Genomic DNA, 22812 nt, shown 5'->3' on the forward strand with positions numbered 1-22812 from the left:
TATATTGCCATGTAGTTTACCAATTAAATGGTCTGACGGAGATGTGGACATACTCGGTATAAAAATCCCAAAAGAAAGAAATGATCTCACTCCAATAAATTTTTATAGAAAGTTAGCAAAAATAGATAAGATCTTGCTACCATGGAAAGGAAAATACCTGTCTATTTGTGGAAAAATCACCCTAATTAACTCTTTAGTCATATCACAGTTTACCTATTTGCTTATGGTTTTGCCTACACCTAGTGACCTGTTTTTTAAATTATATGAACAAAAAATATTCAATTTTATTTGGAACGGCAAGCCAGATAAAATTAAAAGGGCCTATTTATATAACGAATATGAATTCGGAGGGCAGAAATTATTAAATATTAAAGCATTAGACCTCTCACTAAAGGCATCGGTCATACAAAAGTTATACTTAAATCCAAACTGGTTCTCTTGTAAACTGGTACGAATGTCTCATCCTATGTTCAAGAAGGGCCTTTTTCCCTTTATTCAGATTACACCTGCTCACTTTCGGTTGTTTGAAAAGGAAATAATCTCCAAAATATCCTTATTCTTTAAACAAGCCTTAGAAAGTTGGTTGCAATTTCAGTTTAATCCACCTGAACGGACGGAACAAATAGTACAACAAATATTGTGGTTAAATTCAAATATAATAATTGATAAAAAAACTGTATTTATCGAAGAAATGTTTAAAAAAGGTATAATTTTTGTGAATGATATCATAAATAGGACTGGTGGAGTTATGTCACACATGCAGCTAACACAGACATATGGAAAAGTCTGCTCTACCCAAAATTACAACCAATTAATTGCAGCATTACCACAAAAATGGAAGAGGCAAGTAGAAGGGGAAAAAAGTAAGGAACTTGTATGTCGGCCCTGTATTAAAGAACAAAAATGGTTAAAGAAAAGTGTGATAAATAAAAACATATACCAATTTCATTTAAGGACCAAAAAACTAACAGCTGTGCCATACAAATTGCAAAATAGTTGGGAAGAGATTTTCGATGTACCCATTCCATGGCACATGGTTTATGAATTGATACGCAAAACAACGCCGGATTCAAAACTTCGAATTTTTCAATATAAATTACTGTACAAAATTCTTGCAACTAATAGAATGTTATATATATGGGGTATACAATCTTCCCAGCTCTGCAGATTCTGTTGTGAGGAGGCAGAGTCATTAGATCATTTATTTTGGTATTGTCCATATGTAGCTCGTTTTTGGTCACAGGTCCAGGAATGGCTGAAGAATTGCAACATTTGCCTAAAACTAACGCTACAGATAGCAATACTGGGGGATTTGAAAAGCCATAGTCAATCAATCAATAATATAATAATTATTTTGGCAAAGATGTTTATTTTTAATTTACAATCTGTAGAAGCTATGAGAATAGGAAGGTTCAGGTCTTTTGTGAAGCATCACAGCACAGTTGAGAAATGTATGGCAAATAGAAATCCGAAATGGATGATGTTGGAAGATAGATGGGAGGGGTTGGGTGGAGCTGAAGGGTGGGACTAATAACAAGATAAACAATATAGGGCATACGGGATCTGTGAAATGTGTATAGGTGCGGAGCTTTTGTGAAATAGCACAGTTACAAGTGGAAATAAAATTGGATGGACAACAGAAATAGAGGAAGGACTAAGAACAAATAAGAGAGAACTATTGTAAAGTGGACTGTGTCTGTAAGATAGGTATAAGATGTAGAAATTGAAGGTAAAAGCAGAAGTGTTTATAAGTTTACTCCAATTGGGGGATTGGTGGTAGGGTCGCGGGGAATAATAATAAAGGCATATTCTTTAAAAAAGTATGTATGTCTATATAGGTATGTGTATGTATATATGTGTATATGTATGCATACGTGTATGGATATATATATTTACCCAAAAAAATATGGGGGAATGGAAATGATGCAGACAATTACATTGGAAGCAACATTCTTTCCGCAATACTAAGCTGATCCACCCCTAAAAAAAAGAAAAGAAAAAAAAACATTATACTATGCTATTATATTCGGTTTTGTTATGTAGAACACTATCATTATGTGATCTTGCAGACATTGATTCAGCTTTGATCAAACTTTATTAAGCAAGCACCGTTCACCAGAGTAGCCTGTTCTGTACGAGTAGAGCAGAGACTGTGCGTAAATTAGAGAATCCTGCACATGCGCAGAAGCTTCGGGACCTTTAGCTGTAGGGAAGAGGGCTCCAGAAAAGTTGGATCCGCAGCTGCATCTAATGTTGTGTTCGTAACCAAGTGGGAGGTGGGAATTTACCAGTTGGATGCATTTACGTTCTTTTTAAACTCGTTGAGAAATGCCAATTTGCTAATGGCCTCAAGCTGCGTAAACCATAAACTAAAGGTACAACTATCATGCTTGTTAACAATTTGTGTTAAACATATTAATAAATTGCTTTTTATAAATAATGTTTTGTTGCATTTAACTGCCGGAGATGCTATTATCGAGGTAATTTCCTTAGTAGGTGAGGTCAGAGGTCAGCATGTGGGAGCTCAGGATGATGGATGAGTTTCCCACTAGTAATTACCTGTTGGAGGGCTGTTCAAGTGGATTTTTCACAGTTGTATGTGGTAAATTCCCACTTCTCACTTGGTTACGAGCGCAGCATAAACACTGCAGTGGTGCCTACTTTGACAGCTGTAATAGGTCATAGAAAACTATGACAACAGACCAACCATCAACAGACCACCTTCATGTATTCAGCCTGTGGCCCTTGAATGTGAATACATGAAGGATGATTGGTCAACACACTCCACGAATGCATCTACTTAAAAAGAGTCAAATCAGGCTGTACCGGAGCGCAAAGTCTGTGAACAAAAGGCACCTGAATCGCTTCTTCCCCCGAGCCATAAGACTGCTGACAGTGAATCAAATGGCTACAGGGACTATTTGCATTGACCCCCTTTTTATTTGCACTGACTCTCTCTTGCACCGGCTTTATGCACACTTACTGGACTACCCACACGCTCACACATACTACACTGACACTCCAACACACACGTGTGTGAATTTATACCCACACACACGTTCACACACACACACATGCATATTGACGTCCCCTCCACACATACACACACTTTCACACTCTTCACATGCTGCTACTGTTTATTATCTATCCTGATTGCCTAGTCACTTTTACCCCTACTTACAGTGCCTTTGGAAAGTATTCAGACCTCGACTTTTCCCACATTTTGTTACGTTACAGCCTTATTTTAAAATTGATTAAATTGTTTTTTTTTACCTCATCAATCTACACACAAGACCACCTGACAAATCAAAAACAGGTTTTTAGAAATTGTTGCTCATTTAAAATGATCACATTTACATAAGTATTCAGACCCTTTACTCAGTACTTTGTTGAAGCACCTTTGGCAGCGATTACAGGCTCAAGTCTTCTTGGGTATGACGCTACAAGCTTGGCACACCTGTATTTGGGGAGTTTCTCCCATTCCTCTCTGCAGATCCTCTTAAGCTCTGTCAGGTTGGATGGGGAGCGTTGCTGTACAGCTTTTTTCAGGTCTCTCCAGAGATGTTCGATCGGGTGCAAGTCCGTGCTATGGCTGGGCCACTCAAGAACATTCAGAGACTTGTCCCGAAGCCACTCCTGCGTTGTCTTGGCTGTGTGCTTAGGGTCGTTGTCCTGTAGCAAGGTAAACGTTCACCCCAGTCTGAGGTCTTGAGCACTCTGGAGCAGGTTTTCATCAAGGATTTCTCTCTGTACTTTGCTCTGTTCATCTTTCCCTCAATCCTGACTAGTCTCCCAGTCCCTGCTGCTGAAAAACAACCCCACAGCATGATGCTGCCACCATACTTCACTGTAGGGATGGTGCCAGGTTTCTTCATTTACATCATTTACATTTAAGTCATTTAGCAGACGCTCTTATCCAGAGCGACTTACAAATTGGTGCATTCACCTTATGACATCCAGTGGAACAGCCACTTTACAATAGTGCATCTAGATCTTTTAAGGGGGGGGGGGGGGGGGGGGGGGGCAGAAGGATTGCTTTATCCTATCCTAGGTATTCCTTGAAGAGGTGGGGTTTCAGGTGTCTCCGGAAGGTGGTGATTGACTCCGCTGTCCTGGCGTCGTGAGGGAGTTTGTTCCACCATTGGGGTGCCAGAGCAGCGAACAGTTTTGACTGGGCTGAGCGGGAACTGTACTTCCTCAGTGGTAGGGAGGCGAGCAGGCCAGAGGTGGATGAACGCAGTGCCCTTGTTTGGGTGTAGGGCCTGATCAGAGCCTGAAGGTACTGAGGTGCCGTTCCCCTCACAGCTCCGTAGGCAAGCACCATGGTCTTGTAGCGGATGCGAGCTTCAACTGGAAGCCAGTGGAGAGAGCGGAGGAGCGGGGTGACGTGAGAGAACTTGGGAAGGTTGAACACCAGACGGGCTGCGGCGTTCTGGATGAGTTGTAGGGGTTTAATGGCACAGGCAGGGAGCCCAGCCAACAGCGAGTTGCAGTAATCCAGACGGGAGATGACAAGTGCCTGGATTAGGACCTGCGCCGCTTCCTGTGTGAGGCAGGGTCGTACTCTGCGGATGTTGTAGAGCATGAACCTACAGGAACGGGCCACCGCCTTGATGTTGGTGGAGAACGACAGGGTGTTGTCCAGGATCACGCCAAGGTTCTTAGCGCTCTGGGAGGAGGACACAATGGAGTTGTCAACCGTGATGGCGAGATCATGGAACGGACAGTCCTTCCCCGGGAGGAAGAGCAGCTCCGTCTTGCCGAGGTTCAGCTTGAGGTGGTGATCCGTCATCCACACTGATATGTCTGCCAGACATGCAGAGATGCGATTCGCCACCTGGTTATCAGAAGGGGGAAAGGAGAAGATTAATTGTGTGTCGTCTGCATAGCAATGATAGGAGAGACCATGTGAGGTTATGACAGAGCCAAGTGACTTGGTGTATAGCGAGAATAGGAGAGGGCCTAGAACAGAGCCCTTGGGGACACCAGTGGTGAGAGCGCGTGGTGAGGAGACAGATTCTCGCCACGCCACCTGGTAGGAGCGACCTGTCAGGTAGGACGCAATCCAAGCGTGGGCCGCGCCGGAGATGCCCAACTCGGAGAGGGTGGAGAGGAGGATCTGATGGTTCACAGTATCGAAGGCAGCCGATAGGTCTAGAAGGATGAGAGCAGAGGAGAGAGAGTTAGCTTTAGCAGTGCGGAGCGCCTCCGTGATACAGAGAAGAGCAGTCTCAGTTGAGTGACTAGTCTTGAAACCTGACTGATTTGGATCAAGAAGGTCATTCTGAGAGAGATAGCAGGAGAGCTGGCCAAGGACGGCACGTTCAAGAGTTTTGGAGAGAAAAGAAAGAAGGGATACTGGTCTGTAGTTGTTGACATCGGAGGGATCGAGTGTAGGTTTTTTCAGAAGGGGTGCAACTCTCGCTCTCTTGAAGACGGAAGGGACGTAGCCAGCGGTCAAGGATGAGTTGATGAGCGAGGTGAGGTAAGGTAGAAGGTCTCCGGAAATGGTCTGGAGAAGAGAGGAGGGGATAGGGTCAAGCGGGCAGGTTGTTGGGCGGCCGGCCGTCACAAGAAGCGAGATTTCATCTGGAGAGAGAGGGGAGAAAGAGGTCAAAGCACAGGGTTGGGCAGTGTGAGCAGAACCAGCGGTGTCGTTTGACTTAGCAAACGAGGATCGGATGTCGTCGACCTTCTTTTCAAAATGGTTGACGAAGTCGTCTGCAGAGAGGGAGGAGGGGGGGGGAGGGGGAGGAGGATTCAGGAGGGAGGAGAAGGTGGCAAAGAGCTTCCTAGGGTTAGAGGCAGATGCTTGGAATTTAGAGTGGTAGAAAGTGGCTTTAGCAGCAGATACAGAAGAGGAAAATGTAGAGAGGAGGGAGTGAAAGGATGCCAGGTCCGCGGGGAGGCGAGTTTTCCTCCATTTCCGCTCGGCTGCCCGGAGCCCTGTTCTGTGAGCTCGCAATGAGTCGTCGAGCCACGGAGCGGGAGGGGAGGACCGAGCCGGCCTGGAGGATAGGGGACATAGAGAGTCAAAGGATGCAGAAAGGGAGGAGAGGAGGGTTGAGGAGGCAGAATCAGGAGATAGGTTGGAGAAGGTTTGGGCAGAGGGAAGAGATGATAGGATGGAAGAGGAGAGAGTAGCGGGGGAGAGAGAGCGGAGGTTGGGACGGCGCGATACCATCCGAGTAGGGGCAGTGTGGGAAGTGTTGGATGAGAGCGAGAGGGAAAAGGATACAAGGTAGTGGTCGGAGACTTGGAGGGGAGTTGCAATGAGGTTAGTGGAAGAACAGCATCTAGTAAAGATGAGGTCAAGCGTATTGCCTGCCTTGTGAGTAGGGGGGGAAGGTGAGAGGGTGAGGTCAAAAGAGGAGAGGAGTGGAAAGAAGGAGGCAGAGAGGAATGAGTCGAAGGTAGACATGGGGAGGTTAAAGTCACCCAGAACTGTGAGAGGTGAGCCGTCCTCAGGAAAGGAGCTTATCAAGGCATCAAGCTCATTGATGAACTCTCCAAGGGAACCTGGAGGGCGATAAATGATAAGGATGTTAAGCTTGAAAGGGCTGGTAACTGTGACAGCATGGAATTCAAAGGAGGCGATAGACAGATGGGTAAGGGGAGAAAGAGAGAATGACCACTTGGGAGAGATGAGGATCCCGGTGCCACCACCCCGCTGACCAGAAGGTCTCGGGGTGTGCGAGAACACGTGGGCAGACGAAGAGAGAGCAGTAGGAGTAGCAGTGTTATCTGTGGTGAGCCATGTTTCCGTCAGTGCCAGGAAGTCGAGGGACTGGAGGGACGCATAGGCTGAGATGAGCTCTGCCTTGTTGGCCGCAGATCGGCAGTTCCAGAGGCTACCGGAGACCTGGAACTCCACGTGGGTCGTGCGGGCTGGGACCACCAGGTTAGGGTGGGCGCGGCCACGCGGTGTGAAGCGTTTGTATGGTCTGTGCAGAGAGGAGAGAACAGGGATAGACAGACACATGGTTGACAGGCTACAGAAGAGGCTACGCTAATGCAAAGGAGATTAGAATGACAAGTGGGCTACACGTCTCGAATGTTCAGAAAGTTAAGCTTACGTTGCAAAAATAAAATAAAATACAAGATCTTATTGACTAAAATGATATAGTACTGCTGGCTGGTGAAGTAGCCTGGCTAGCAGTGGCTACGTTGTTGAAAGTGAAGCTGGCTAGGTAACCTCGACAATTTCACTAAATTTCTCTAAACTACACAATTATCATGGATACAAGGACAGCAAAGACAACTAGCTAACACTACGCTAATCAAGTCGTTCCGTTGTAATGTAAGTTTCTACAGTGCTGCTATTCGGTAGAAGTTGGCTAGCTAGCAGTGTTAGCTAGCAGTGTTGGCTAGGTAGGAGGAGGGCAGCGCGGCAGGCGAAAAATAGCTGGCTAGCTAACCGATAATTACTCAAAGCTACACAATTATCTTAGATACAAAGATAGCAAAGAAAACTATGTAGCTAGCTAACACTACACAAGTCAAGTCGTTCCGTTGTAATGTAATCGTTTCTACAGTGCTGCTAATCGGTGGCTAGCTGGCTAGCTAGCAGGGTTGACTACGTTACGTTACGTTAGGGCGAGAATACCTGGCTAGCGAACCTCAGCGAACCTTCATAACTACACAATTATCACCGATACAAAGACGGCTATGTAGCCAGCTAAGTAGCTAGCTAAGATCGAACAAATACAAATCAAAGATAGCAAAGACAACTGTGTAGTCAGCCAACACTACACTGATCAAGTCGTTCCGTTGTAATGCACTCGTTTCTACAATGCTGCTATTCGGTGGCAAGCTGGCTAGCTAGCAGTGTTGGCTACGTTGCGTTACGTTAGGGCGAAAATAGCTGGCTGGCGAACCTCAATAACTACACAATTATGTTTGATGCAAAGACGGCTATGTAGCTAGCTAAGATCAAACAAACCAAACCGTTGTACTGTAATGAAAATGAAAATCAGACCGTTGTACTATAATGAAATGTAATGAAAAGTTATACTACTATTCGGTAGACGGTGGACGTTTGCTAGCTGCTGGGCAGATAGCAGTGTGGACTACGATAGACGACGGAATACGATAATTACGCAATTATCTTTTATACACAGACGGCTAAGTAGCTAGCTAAGAAGAAATTGCTAAGGTTAGACAAATTAAACCGTTGTACTATAATGAAATGTAATGAAATGTAATGAAAAGTTATACTACCTGCAGAGCGAATGCAAATGCGACCGCTCGCTCCAAACCGGATGTCGTTCTTCCAGATGTGACGCTTGGCTATCTGGCCAAAGAGTTCAATCTTGGTTTCATCAGACCTGAGAATCTTGTTTCTCATGGTCTGAGATTCTTTAGGTGCCTTTTGGCAAACTCCAAGCATGCTGTCACGTCTTTTACTGAGGAGTGACTTCCATATGGCCACTACAATAATGGCCTTATTGGTGGAGTGTTGCAGAGATGGTTGTCCTTCTAGGAAGTCTTGGTAGTTCCAAACTTCTTCCATTTTGAGAATGATGGAGGCCACTGTGTTCTTGGGGACCTTCAATGCTGTAGACATGTTTTGGTACCCTTCCCCAGATCTGTGCCTCGACACAATCCTGTCTCGGAGCTCCACAGACAATTAATTCGACCTCATGGCTTCGTTTTTGCTCTGACATGTACTGTCAACTGTGGGACCTTCTCTAGATGTGTGTGCATTTCCAAATCATGCCCAATCATTTGAATTTACCACAGGTGGTCTCCAAGTTGTAGAAACATCTCAAGGATGATCAATGGAAACAGGATTCATCTGACCTCAATTTTGAGTCTCGTAGCAAAGGGAATACTTATGTAAATAAGGTATTTCTGTTTTTAACCTGTTTTCGCTTTGTCATTATGGGGTATTGTGTGTAGATTGAGGATTTCTATTTATTATATTTTAGAATAAGACTAACTTAACAAAATGTAGAAAAAGTCAAGGAGTCTGAATACTTTCCGAAGACACTGTAATTATCAGACTCAAGTTACAATTGCTGGTAAACACTGAAATATATTTAACTTATATTTTTTTTTCAATAAAATAGTACAGTCGTGGCCAAAAGTTGAGTGACACAAATATACATTTTCATAAAATCTGCTGCCTCAGTTTGTATGATGCCAATTTGCATATACTCCAGAATGTTATAAAGAGTGATCAGATGAATTGCAATTAATTGCAACGTCCCTCTTTGCCATGCAGATGAATTGAAACCCCCCAAAACAGTTCCACTGCATTTCAGCCCTGCCACAAAAGGACCAGCTGACAGCATGTCAGTGATTCTCTCGTTAACACAGGTGTGAGTGTTGACGAGGACAAGGCTGGAGATCACTCTGTCATGCTGATTGAGTTTGAATAACAGACTGGAAGCTTCAAAAGGAGGCTGGTGGAATGGAGGCTGGTGGAGGCTTGGAATCCTTGTTCTTCCTCTGTCAACCATGGTTACCTGCAAGGAAACACGTGCCGTCATCATTGCTTTGCAAAAAAAGGGCTTCACAGGCAAGGATATTGCTGCCAGTAAGATTGCACCTAAATGAACCATTTATCAGATCATCAAGAACTTCAAGGAGAGCGGTTCGATTGTTGTGAAGAAGGCTTCAGGGCGCCCTAGAAAGTCCAGCAAGCACCAGGACCGTCTCCTAAAGTTAATTCAGCTGCGGAATCGGGGCACCACCAGTACAGAGCTTGCTCAGGAATGGCAGCAGGCAGGTGTGAGTGCATCTGCACGCACAGTGTGGCGAAGACCTTTGGAGGATGGCCTGGTGTCAAGAAGGGAAGCAAAGAAGCCACTTCTCTCCAGGAAAAACATCAGGGACGGACTGATATTCTGCAAAAGGTACAGGGATTGGACTGCTGAGGACTGGGGTAAAGTAATTTTCTCTGATGAATCCCCTTTCTGATTGTTTGGGGCATCCTTGAAAAAAGCTTGTCCGGAGAAGACAAGGTGAGCGCTAACATCAGTCCTGTGTTATGCCAACAGTAAAGCATCCTGAGACCATTCATGTGTGGGGTTGCTTCTCAGCCAAGGGAGTGGGCTCACTCACAATTTTGCCTAAGAACACAGCCATGAATAAAGAATGGCACCAACACATCCTCCGAGAGCAACTTCTCCCAACCATCCAGGAACAGTTTGGTGACGAACAATGCCTTTTCCAGCATGATGGACCACCTTGCCATAAGGCAAAAGTGATAACTAAGTGGCTCAGGGAACAAAACATCGATATTTTGGGTCCATGGCCAGGAAACTCACCAGACCTTAAACCCATTGAGAACTTGTGGTCACTCCTCAAGAGGTGGGTGGACAAACAAAAACCCACAAATTCCGACAAGCTCCAAGCATTGATTATGCAAGAATGGGCTGCCATCAGTCAGGATGTGGGCCAGAAGTGAATTTGACAGCATGCCAGGGCGGATTGTAGAGGTCTTGAAAAAGAAGGGTCAACACTGCAAATATTTCAAACTTCATGTAATTGTCAATAAAAGCCTTTGACACTTATGAAATGCTTGTAATTATATTTCAGTATTCCATAGTGACATCTGACAAAAGTATCTAAAGACACTGAAGCAGCAAACTTTGTGGAAAGTATTATTTGTGTCATTCTCAACTTTTGGCCACGACTGTACACTGGGCCTTTACTGTATTAGTGGACCGATATTGACGTCTTCATCACGGGCACAAAAAACATCTGCAAAAATTGCAACACCCCCACCCCAACTACTTCCTGCAGCCGTGGTTATTGTTATTTTATTGTGTTACTATTACATAAAAATAAAAGAAATCTTACTTTTTGGTTGGTTGGTTAAAACTTCTTATGGTTGCAGGGGCAGTATTGAGTAGCTTGGATGAAAGGTGCACAAAGGTGCCCAGAGTAAACGGCCTGCTCCTCAGTCATAGTTGCTAATATGTGCATATTATTAGTATTGGATAGAAAACACTCTGAAGTTTCAAAAACTGTTTGAATTATGTCTGTGAGTATCACAGAACTCATATGGCAGGCAAAAACCTGAAAAGAAATCCAACCAGGATGTGAGAAATCTGAGGTTGGTCGATTGTCAACTCATTGCCTATTGAATACACAGTAGGATATGGATCTCTTTGCACTTCCTACGGCTTCCACTAGATGTCAACAGTCTGTAGAACCTCGAATGAAGCTTCTACTGTGATGTGGAGCCGGATGGGAGCTGTTCGAGTCAGTGGTCTGGCAGAGAGCCAGGTCCTGGTCACGCGCATTTCACATGATAGGGACCTGCGTTCCATTACTTCTTATAGACACAAAGGAATTCTCCGGTTGGAACGTTATTGAATATTTATGATAACATCCTAAAGATTGATTCTATACTTAGTTTGACAAGTTTCTTCGACCTGTAATATAACTTTTTGAAGTTTTCGTCCGACGTTCGGCTGGACCTGCACAAGCGTTTGGATTTGTTTACCAAACACGCTAACAAAAATAGCTATTTGGACATAAATGATGGACATTACCGAACAAAACGAACATTTCTTGTGGGAGTCCTGGGAGTGCATTCCGACGAAGATCAGCAAAGGTAAGTGAAGATTTATAATGCTTTTTATGAGTTTTGTTGACTGCACAATTTGCGGGTAACTGTATGGCTTCCTTTTGTGGCTGAACGCTGTTCTCAGATTATTGTGCTTTTGCCGAAAGCTTTTTGAAATCTGACACAGCGGTTGCATTAAGAACAAGTGTATCTTTAATTCTATGTAAAACATGTATCTTTCATCAAAGTTTTTGATGAGTATTTATGTTATTTGATGTGGCTCTGCAATTTCTCCGGATATTTTGAAGGCATTTCTGAACATGGCGCCAATGTAAACGAAGGTTTTTGAATATAGATATGAACTTAATCGAACAAAACATATATGTATTGTGTAACATAGTCCTATGAGTGTCATCTGATGAAGATCATCAAAGGTTAGTGATTCATTTTATCTATATTTCTGCTTTTTGTGACTCCTGTCTTTGGCTGGAAAAATAGCTGTGTTTTTCTGTGAAACATAATCGTTTGTGGTGCTTTCGCTGTAAAGCCTATTTGAAATCGGACACTTTGGTGGGATTAACAACAAGATTACGTTTTAAAATGGTATAAGATGTATGACATGTATGTTTGAGGAATTTTAATTATAAGATTTCTGTTTGAATTTGGCGCCCTGCACTTTCACTGGCTGTTGTCATATCATCCCGTTAACGGGATTGCAGCCATAAGAAGTTGGGCTCGTGTTGTAAGCATTTCACGGTAAAGTCTACACCTGTTGTATTTGGCGCATGTGACCAATAAAATGTTATTTGATCAGATGTATTCGTATAAATGACCCCTCTTTCCTTTGTTGCAGTGCGGCTGAGATCCTGGTGCAGATGCAGGGGCATCAGGTAACACAGAAGTACCTGGAGAAGCAGGGCTTCAGCTACCCCATCGCCGTTCCCCAACTAGGCGGACTGGGTCTCAAGCTGCCCCCCTCCAGCTTCTCTGTCAGGGATGTGGAGGAGTATGTTGGTAAGAAGAGAATATTTTAAGAATCGATCACAGTGTGCTGTTTTGGTGCCTTTGTTTGATTTGAGTACATTAACTGTAACATATTTATTTTCAGAACTTGCCCATTTTCAAAGGAATTGGGTCAGTGTGCTAATATATGTTTTGTATGAATACAAGCTCTCTAGACATTTCTGGATCATTTACCACTGAGGGAGATGTTAAATCGAATGTGTTTATTAATGAGATGCTAGCTCAGCATCTTGTTGAGGATTTAGGATTAATATTTTGTGTGCTTGCTGTGTAACCTGTCTGTACATTACTGTAACTTAATGTGCCTCGGGGCCATCTCAGGTAAACGAGCTGGGAGGTTTACTTGGTCCGTCTTTTTACATATTACATTAAAGGTAGAGTCAGTGAAATGATGTTGCCATGAGCAGCACCCCATATATTGAGATGAGTGAGATGCAAGACTTTTCTCTCACACGGTCACACACAGTATCTGCACATGTGCACGGTGGAGGTTTAACACTGCAACAGGACTCTTACTGATCTTGCGGGTCCCGAGCGATTCCGGCAGGAATGGGAGTGAAGTTCTAGAGTCAAGTTTGGGACCGGATCGACAGTCAACAGGAACGGGCAGTACAGGAATAGGTATACACTGAGTTTTAAATTTCTTTGGAAAAATAAATGAATCTATGCAAAATAAATGCTTATTTCCCCCCTCCCCCTTCCGTCGGCTCACTCTCGCGCCTCGCTCCAGTTTTAGCCAGTGACTACTTTACCTCAGATGCCAACATAGGCTAAGTCAGTGAATGATGAAGCCTTCAAGAGAGGAGTTGCAGCCAAGGACCTATCATTAACATTAGAGCCAAGGAAAGAGCAATGTTTTAGCTACATTTTATGGTTGTCTTTGACAATGAAGGAACTGAGTACACAGCATGTAAAATGTTTTATAAAAATGCTGTGGTTTAATCAAATGGGCTACCAACCAAACGATGTGGCATAGCTGCTCTAGGCCTTCTCCCAACAACGTTACCGGTCAAGCCCAATTGTTTGCGTATTTTACTAAACCCGTGCCATGTGAGGTGAAGAGTGAAATACAAATAAATTGACTGATGCAGTACTGCCACTGAGTTGTATACTTTTTAAAAAAATTGTAAGTTCATGTTGTAAGTGTTGGAGACTAAATATTCATACACTACCTTTCAAAAGTTTGCGGTCACTTAGAAATGTCCTTGTTTTTGAAAGAAAAGCACTTTTTTTTTTTTTTTCATTTAAAATAACATCAAATTGATCAGAAATACAGTGTAGACATTGTTAATGTTGTAAATGACTTTTGTAGCTGGAAACGGACGATTTTCTTTTTTAGATAAAAAAAAAATGGAATATCTACATAGAGGCCCATTACAGAGCTTACAGAGGCCCATTATCAGCAACTATCACTCCTGTGTTCCAATGGCACGTTGTGTTAGCTAATCCAAGTTTATCATTTTAAAAGGCTAATTGATCATTAGAAAACCCTTTTGAAATTAGGTTAGCACAGCTGAAAACTGTGCTGAATTAAAGAAGCAATAAAAGTGGCCTTTAGACTATTTATCTGGAGCATCAGCATTTATAGGTTCGATTACATGCTCAAAATGGCCAGAAACAAATAACTTTCTTCTGTAACTCGTCAGTCTATTCTTGTTCTGAGAAATGAAGGCTATTCCATGCGAGAAATTGCCAAGAAAATGAAGATTTCGTACAACGCTATGTACTACTACATCATCAGTTTTCCTCTTGTCATGTCAGTCATTGCAGACCTTAGAGCTATTTATTACTTGTCAAAAATGTCCAGATCAAGTAGCCCATGTCAGCTAGCGTTTTTTTAGCTAGGTTTTTTATATCCCATAGATTTTGTAGTAATGTAGTCACTCAAATATCACATGAATACACATTAGACATGACAAAGTGTGTAGCATTGCAGGAAATAAACTTTCAACCTACAACATTGTCTCTCTGCCAACAAGAGAGGTGAGAAGTTTGTGTCATGAACAGTGCTTGTGTCCATAGAAATGTGGGGGTGGGGGGTGGGGGCACGGATTGTGCCCTAATGCTGGAAGGGGGACCTGATTGAAAAAGTGTATTTAGAAAACACTCTTATCCAGAGAAACTTAGTCAGTGCATTTAACTAAGATAGTAAAGACAACCACATATCACAGTTGCATATTGAATTACTGAAATTATTTTAAATACTTCATTTTACACAATAGCCTACATATTTCTGCGAGTAAAAATGATCACAGGACGGGAGTGATTTTTATCGGGAAGGGGCAGGAACGTTTTGGGGTTATAGAACTGTTGCTGGATCAGAACAATACAGGAAAAATATTCACAGGAATGAATTTTCACTTCCGAGTCAATCTCTAGTGTAGGGGTTCGCTTTACACTGTTCAGTGTGGTAGTCAGTGCACCAAAACAGTGAAGTTGAGCCTCGCACTTCAATGTTCTTAGTTGTTGCGGAAATTGACCCACAATGCTGTTTACTTTCTGCATCTACGTCCTCCTATCTCTGAGTCTACCTTTAATCCACCAATAATGAAAACGTGTGTAGATAATGGTGGATTAGTTTACAGAAGACAGTGTTTCATCACCTCTCTCCACAATTGAGTTTGGTACTTATGGAATCCCCTTACTTCCCCAGTACATTATCAGACATCTCAGGTTCATGTCCGGCTAAGTTTTTTTGGGCTCAAATTACGTTCACTCTGCTCCTTCAGTCTACTGCACACACACACAAACACAGAGTGGAGACGAAACCAACTCACTTTTGCAGCTAACCTGAGAAAGTGCAGCACTGGCCATTGTGCCTCTTAGCATGGGAATCATTGTCTCAAGGTTTTTTTATTTAATGCCCACAGTCAGAGTGTGGCAGTGGAACTGTACACTAGAAAGGGTTAATGGTATGCTTTTCCATTGGGGTAATCATGCTCCAAACTCTGATCTCGCTACTATGTCAGAGACTAAATCATTTTGTGCACTGTTCTGTAGGTCTGAACACAATGTTATTTGTCACTGGCAGAAGCACACAGACTTCTCCCAGTAATTCGTTACTATTCATTCTCACAGTGAGATGTTGTGGTCTTTATGGCACTGGGACTCCTGAAAGCTCCTTGGCTTTCAGCTCCTAAGCTGCAATATGTAATTTTTTTCACATTGAAAGATCTACAACACATATTTCTTTCTCATTGAACATCAGTCTAAGAAGCTGAATATCTGTTCTATGTGCGTTATTCTATGATTCCCATTCTTAAGTTTTGTTTTTGCTTTTTTACTTTTGGTTTTGTACACCAGCTGAAAATACATTATTTTTGGTTAAAGAAAATATATTTCACAGCGGTTTAAATGGTACAATGATTCTCTATACTATACTTGCTTGTTTTGTCACATAAACTGAAATTAGGTGAACTATTAAAATTTTTGCAACCAGGAAATGGCGGTGCGATTTCTGCATAGTGCATCTTTAAGCTAAGCCTGTGGTGTTAAGGTGTCAACCTGACAATCAAATCCAAATGGTCCAGTCAATGAATGGCCGTATTCATGTGTGGGTCTCTTTGGGGATAGATTAGTCTGAAAATATTTTCTGACATTATTCATTTTGACATATATATATATTTTTTTAAAGAGACTTTGAGATTCTGTTTAATGAAAAGCGCTATGTACAGTGGGGCAAAAAAGTATTTAGTCAGCCACCAATTGTGTGCAAGTTCTCCCACTTAAAAAGATGAGAGAGGCCTGTAATTTTCATCATAGGTACACTTCAACTATGACAGACAAAATGAGGGGGAAAAAATCCAGAAAATCACATTGTAGGATTTTTAAGGAATTTATTTGCAAATTATGGTGGAAAATAAGTATTTGGTCACCTACAAACAAGCAAGATTTCTGGCTCTCACAGACCTGTAACTTGTTCTTTTAAGAGGCTCCTCTGTCCTCCACTCGTTACCTGTATTAATGGCACCTGTTTGAGCTTGTTATCAGTATAAAAGACACCTGTCCACAACCTCAACAGTCACACTCCAAACTCCACTATGGCCAAGACCAAAGAGCTGTCAAAGGACACCAGAAACAAAATTGTAGACCTGCACCAGGCTGGGAAGACTGAATCTGCAATAGGTAAGCAGCTTGGTTTGAAGAAATCAACTGTGGGAGCAATTATTAGGAAATGGAAGACATACAAGACCACTGATAATCTCCCTCGATCTGGGGCACCACGCAAGATCTCACCCCGTGGGGTCAAAATGATCACAAGAACGGTGAGCAAAAATCCCAGAACCACACGGGGGGACCTAGTGAATGACCTGCAGAGAGCTGGGACCAACGTAACAAAGCCTACCATCAGTAACACACTACGCTGCCAGGGACTCAAATCCTGCAGTGCCAGACGTGTCCCCCTGCTTAAGCCAGTACATGTCCAGGCCCGTCTGAAGTTTGCTAGAGAGCATTATTGGGTGAATGTCATATGGTCAGATGAAACCAAAATATAACTTTTTGGTAAAAACTCAACTCGTCGTGTTTGGAGGACAAAGAATGCTGAGTTGCATCCAAAGAACACCATACCTACTGTGAAGCATGGGAGTGGAAACATCATGCTTTGGGGCTGTTTTTCTGCAAAGGGACCAGGACGACTGATCCGTGTAAAGGAAAGAATGAATGGGGCCATGTATCGTGAGATTTTGAGTGAAAACCTCCTTCCATCAGCAAGGGCATTGAAGATGAAACGTGGCTGGGTCTTTCAGCATGATAATGATCCCAAACACACCGCCCGGGCAACGAAGGAGTGGCTTCGTAAGAAGCATTTCAAGGTCCTGGAGTGGCCTAGCCAGTTTCCAGATCTCAACCCCATAGAAAATCTTTGGAGGGAGTTGAAAGTCCGTGTTGCTCAGCAACAGCCCCAAAAACATCACTGCTCAAGAGGAGATCTGCATGGAGGAATGGGCCAAAATAGCAGCAACAGTGTGTGAAAACCTTGTGAAGACTTACAGAAAACGTTTGACCTCTGTCATTGCCAACAAAGGGTATATAACAAAGTTTTGAGAAACTTTTGTTATTGACAAAATACTTATTTTCCACCATAATTTGCAAATAAATTCATTAAAAATCCTACAATGTGATTTTCTGGATTTTTTTTTTTTCTCATTTTGTCTGTCATAGTTGAAGTGTACCTATGATGAAAATTACAGGCCTCTCATATTTTTAAGTGGGAGAACTTGCACAATTGGTGGCTGACTAAATACTTTTTTGCCCCACTGTACATTTATTATATTCACAATAATGTTTAAATGCTTCATAACAATCCAAGCAATCACCACAGGCCAGCTGCCAGCTAATCAATTTAGCTCATTGGGCACTCTGCCTGCTAGGCCCAGTAAGATATTGTATTGAAAAATGTTTTTTCCATGCCATCTCTCCATTTTAGCCTAATGGCAAACCTGTTGTAAATCAGCTATTTCCCTTTTCGGAGCATGGTTGTTACATCACACTATCCAAGCACTGGTACTAAGAAAGCCTCATCTATTCTCCAGGAAACCTGTGCTTCTGGTCCCTGACTGGTACTGGATGAAAAGATTGATGAAGAGATCATAATTGCTTATATGAGAACCATAAATATTTGCCTAGGACATTTGTGGCTGGAGAGATTTATTGCCCCCACTTGTCGTTGGTCATACTACGCCCAGGCAGCGCCCTTCCCCATTTGTACACAGGTGCTCTCCTGGCTGTTCTGTATGTGAGGCTGCTCTGCCTTTAGCTGTTCCCTGACATCAAGCGGTGGCCAGTGGGGCCAAACAGGGCTGGGCTTGCACAACTACCAGCTGTCCTGGTACTGCCCCATGTCTGTTCACCGCTCCCCCCTCCGCCATTTTCTATTTGCCGTTTGCCAGTTGTATACAGGTGAGGTTATTTACACACATGAAAGACATTAACCAACTCTTACTAGGTCCCCTCCAAGCCTTCCCCCCTCCTGTTGTTGCCTTCATCACTGGGAGTACAGTAATTGGATCTGGAGAGATTGCTTTGGATTTTTCAATGCACCTCCTCCAGTGGGGAGACTGCAGCAGCACTGAGGTATCCATCAGAAGTATTAGGGGGGTTATGAAAGTGTCTGCAAGCTTAACGCCTTGCAGCCTCCATCATTGGACAACTGCGCTTGAGAACTCTAGTGGCTCTGACTGGCCCCGTGGCTGGGCTGGGGGAGAGGGCAGGGATTGGACTGGTTTGACTATACCTGGTAGAATTCAAAATGTTACAGTATTTTTTTTTTAAAGCAGAGCTTAGCATTTATCAGTCTGCTGTTCTGTGATATTCCATCATGAATCACACCTAATAATATGGCTGTAATATAATTTCAAATCCACCTGTCCTTACCTAACATGCTACATTCAAGTGTTAATGCCTGTCCTATCCTTAACTGCCCTTTAGGCCTAACTGCCTCCCACATGGCATAAATCATCTGATCTGACGCATTCTCTTGCAGGTGGTGACAAAATCGTGGATGTCATTGATGTTGCCAGACAGGCAGACAGCAAAATGAAGCTTCGAGAGTTTGTCAAGTATTACTACAAACCTCATCGGCCAAAGGTGCTGAATGTGATCAGTCTGGAGTTTTCAGACACCAAGTAAGTATTGGTTACTTTTCGCAGTTAACACATGTCCTGCTGCTGATTTGATCATTGTATAATTTGGATTGACTTTAGTATTTTCTGGCTTCACTAAATATTCACCATTTATAATTAGAATATTTGTAGCTAAAAGCACTTAATACAATTGTTATAGATTACCTGCTATGATTTAGTGAATACTCCTGTGATTCAGTGACATTGGAGGACTATAATAATGTCAAAATGTATATTCCCCCATGCTTGCAAGTATAGTAGTGAGAGGAGATGAGCATTGCACTCCAAACAGCAGGAATGCAAATTCTTGCTGAGTTCAGAAGTACAGTGCTGACGGCACTATTGAAGATATGCTGTCTACTACAGACAAGCAGAAGGGATCCCCTGCCCACAGGCACTTTGCTTACATCCTATTTAGAGAGACGGAAAGGGTTGGAAAAAAATATGAGACTAAGCTTTGATCCTTCATAACTGAGCATCAATGTTCTACCAGGCTTTACAGTGGAAATGATCATTTGAAAGACTGTATTTTTTTAGAAAAGAATGTGTCTTGTCATCTGAAGAGGTGTCCTCTGGAGGAACCCCATTAGGGCTGACTGATTTAGAACTGTCAGCTCTGCCTGATTAGCAGGCAGGGGGCGATGAAGCCAATCCCCCTACGATAAGACGAGGCCTCAGACCTGTTGGTGGGTGATCTGTAGAACAGAAAGTGAAAACGGCAAAGAGGTGGGGAGAAATGCATTATTTAAAATTAATCTCATTGGTCAATACCTGGCTGATTGGTGAACAGTGATCTGAAGGTGTCGCATGACGAACGGTTTAGCCTTATTAGTGCGCAATGATGGATGTCTTGAAAGATGAGTCGCGTGACAAATGACTCTGCCTTACTGGTAGAACATCCCTAAACTCTCATTTTGTATTCTCTCAGGATGGCAGAGCTGGTGGTGGTGCCTGATATCGCTCAGAAGATGTCCTGGGTGGAGAACTACTGGCCAGATGACTCCTTCTTCCCCAAGCCCTTTGTTCAGAAGTACTGCCTGATGGGGGTGAAGGACAGCTACACAGACTTCCACATAGACTTCGGAGGCACATCCGTGTGGTACCATGTACTCTGGGTAAACTGTGGAATTGCTGTGCTCAGCATATTGTATATCTTCAGACCGCAGCGTATCCCTTTTGAAATATGTGCAACGGTTAGGCTTCAGAGTTGTTCAAGTCCGTTTGCTTTGGCTATGTAGTCTGACAAGCCCAGCATGATTAACCACAAATATTCCCCTCAGATACGTTACTGTACATTTATGTTAATAATTAAAATGTTTAATCTTTGTCCTGAAGGGAGAGAAGATTTTCTACTTGATCAAGCCGACCCAGGATAATCTTGCACTATACGAGGTGTGGAGTTCGTCCCCCAATCAGAGTGAGGTGTTCTTCGGGGACAAGGTGGACCAGTGCTACAAGTGTGTGGTGCCGCAGGGAACCACCGTCCTCATCCCCACAGGTGAGGAGCGATTACGTTTCTGCAACTGTCTCCGTTCTCACCTCAGGACAAAATGTGTTCATTTTTTATAAGGAACTGTTTCAACATGCCTCATATACAGCACTATATTTCCAAAGCTCTGCTTCAGGGCATTAAAAAACACAAGAGCCATAAGGAGCCGTAGAGCTGTTTTTCTACTTGGCACTGAGCGGACCAGCTAGCCTTTGATGGTGTCTCACAGGAAGGCCTGTGTGATTTGTGTCTTCAACTGTAAATGCCGAAGGGCCTGAGTGAACCACTTTGTCACCGTGGACACCAGAACCACATGCCATCTTCCTTCCGTCAACTGTGGTTCACAGAACTTCCTCACATCATATGGTCCTCCCCACATCATATGGCAAGTCAAATAGGTGATGCTTTATTTATATACATACATACACACACACACAGTGGCTTGCGAAAGTATTCACCCCCTTGGTATTTTTCTTATTTTGTTCCCTTACAACCTGGAATTTAAATTGATTTTGGGGGGGGTTTCTGTCGTTTGATTTACACAACATGCCTACCACTTTGAAAATGCTAAATATTTTTTGTGAAACAAACAAGAAATAAGAAAAAAAAACTGAACTTGAGTATGCATAACTATTCACCCCCCCAAAGGCAATACTTTGTAGAGCCACCTTTTACAGCAATTACAGCTGAAGGTCTCTTGGGGTATGTCTCTATAGGCTTGGCACATCTAGCCACTGGGATTTTTGCCCATTATTCAAGGCAAAACTTCTCCAGCTCCTTCACGTTGGATGGGTTCTGCAGGTGTACAGCAATCTTTAAGTCATACCACCAATTCTCAATTGGATTGAGTTCTGTGCTTTGACTAGGCCATTCCAAGACATTTAAATGTTTCCCCTTAAACCACTCGTGTTGCTTTAGCAGTATGCTTAAGGTCATTGTTCTGCTTGAAGGTGACCCTCTGTCCCAGTCTCAAATCTCTGGAAGACTGAAACAGGTTTCCCTCAAGAATTTCCCTGTATTTAGCGCCATCCATCATTCCTTCAATTCTGACCAGTTTCCCAGTCCCTGTCGATGGGAAAACATCCCCACAGCATGATGCTGCCACCAGCATGCTTCACTGTGGGGATGGTGTTCTCGGGGTGATGAGAGGTGTTGGGTTTGCGCCAGACATGGCATTTTCCTTGATGGCCAAAAAGCTACATTTTAGTCTCATCTGACCAGAGTACCTTCTATATTTTTGGGGAGTCTCCCACATGCCTTTTGGCAAACACCAAACATGTTTGCTTATTTTTTTCTTTAAGCAACGGCATTTTTCTGGACACTCTTCCGTAAAGCCCAGCTCTGTGGATTGTACGGCTTAAAGTGGTCCTATGGACAGATACGCCAATCTCCGCTGTGGAGCTTTTGGTGTGCGGCCCTCTCTTGGCAGGTTTGTTGTGGTACCATATTCTTTCAATTTTTTAATAATGGATTTAATGGTGCTGTTTGGGATATTTTTTTATAACCCAATCCTGATCTGTACTTCTCCACAACTTTGTCCCTGACCTGTTTGGAGTGCTTCTTGGTCTTCATGGTGCCACTTGCTTGGTGTTGCAGACTCTGGGGCCTTTCAGAACCGGTGACAGATCATGTGACACTTAGATTGCACACAGGTGGACTTTATTTAACTAATTATGTGACTTCTGAAGGTAATTGGTTGCGCCAGATCTTATTTAGAGGCTTCATAGCATGCACTACTTTTCCGTTTTTTATAATTTTTTGGAACAAGTTATTTTTTCATTTCACTTCACCAATTTGGACTATTTTGTGTATGTCCATTACATGAAATCCAAATAAAAATCCATTTAAATTACAGGTTGTAATGCAACAAAATAGGAAAAATATATATATATATATATATTATCCAGTTTCTCTAACCACAGGGCAGAGAAGCAGATTTCCAAATTATTTTTGTGAAAGTAGTTTTTTTCACTAGAGGGAAACCACATGGCTTCCCACAAAGCTGCTTTTCCCAGTTGGTGTGCTGGGGCGTGTGAAAGCTCTCTGGGCTGATGATGCTAGCAGACACTGTGAGATTACGAGTGGCTCCCTGCTGGGAGAGCTGCCCGGCCCTGGTCCATATTGGGTCACGCTCATGGTCCCTCTTCACCAACCTG

General features: G+C 43.0%; 1 protein-coding gene across 2 annotated transcripts in view; it reads left to right on the forward strand.

Annotated features, from left to right (window-relative positions):
- Positions 1-22812, forward strand: part of LOC129862405 (lysine-specific demethylase 7B-like) — a 63683-nt gene that overhangs the window by 29550 nt on the left and 11321 nt on the right. For both annotated transcript variants that reach the window (XM_055934034.1, XM_055934033.1), the window contains exons 4-7: positions 12375-12535; positions 19029-19170; positions 20096-20282; positions 20503-20665. In XM_055934034.1, the coding sequence (XP_055790009.1) occupies positions 12375-12535; positions 19029-19170; positions 20096-20282; positions 20503-20665 (653 nt within the window). The remainder of the gene's footprint in view (positions 1-12374; positions 12536-19028; positions 19171-20095; positions 20283-20502; positions 20666-22812) is intronic.

The sequence above is a fragment of the Salvelinus fontinalis genome, chromosome 9 (genome assembly GCF_029448725.1).
Source record: "Salvelinus fontinalis isolate EN_2023a chromosome 9, ASM2944872v1, whole genome shotgun sequence".
NCBI classification, from domain to species: Eukaryota; Metazoa; Chordata; class Actinopteri; order Salmoniformes; family Salmonidae; genus Salvelinus; species Salvelinus fontinalis.